This window comes from Euprymna scolopes, chromosome 40, assembly GCF_053919585.1.
Source record: "Euprymna scolopes isolate OS-2025 chromosome 40, ASM5391958v1, whole genome shotgun sequence".
NCBI classification, from domain to species: Eukaryota; Metazoa; Mollusca; class Cephalopoda; order Sepiida; family Sepiolidae; genus Euprymna; species Euprymna scolopes.
Genome location: NC_136521.1, coordinates 3,011,768 through 3,012,290, shown reverse-complemented (window position 1 = coordinate 3,012,290; position 523 = coordinate 3,011,768). Strand labels below are relative to the sequence as shown.

Genomic DNA, 523 nt, shown 5'->3' with positions numbered 1-523 from the left:
GTCCATAATGTCAAAAATTACCAAAACTGCACGCAGACACGCCAGACAGTGGTGTATCATTCTGTGCAATTGCTATTCATTCATTGCAATTGCATCTAATTAAATTAATTCATGCAAATGGCCAATTATCTGACAATTCGAAAACCTTAGTAAATGGCCAGACGTCATTATGTCGCCTGCATTTTTCGTCACCTTACTTCTTAGAAGAAGGCTATAAATACAGACCGTAGTGTCCGTAGAAGTTCAGTTGCAACTTGCAAACGCATCGTACTACCAAACAGATCCTCTGTGAATCCCGAAGAACAAAACCAACAATCCGCCATGCCTAACTACACCTTGTACTACTTCAATGGCCGTGGCCGTGCTGAGATCCTCCGTATGATGTTCGGAGCCGCCGGCGTCAAATACAACGATAAAAGAATCGAATTCAACGAATGGGAGAAATACAGGAAAGGTAATATGAATTTCTAAAAATCTGTATAAATGCATAATTAAATGTTATTGTGAGGGCGATTAATCGAAA

General features: G+C 40.0%; 1 protein-coding gene across 1 annotated transcript in view; it reads left to right on the top strand.

Moving 5' to 3' along the window:
* The first annotated feature begins 259 nt into the window (after window positions 1-259).
* Window positions 260-523, top strand: part of LOC145265698 (S-crystallin SL20-1-like) — a 15,573-nt gene continuing 15,309 nt past the window's right edge. Inside the window, exon 1 of the mRNA XM_080121756.1 lies at window positions 260-454. Within this exon, the coding sequence (XP_079977882.1) occupies window positions 322-454 (133 nt within the window). The 5' untranslated portion in view covers window positions 260-321. The remainder of the gene's footprint in view (window positions 455-523) is intronic.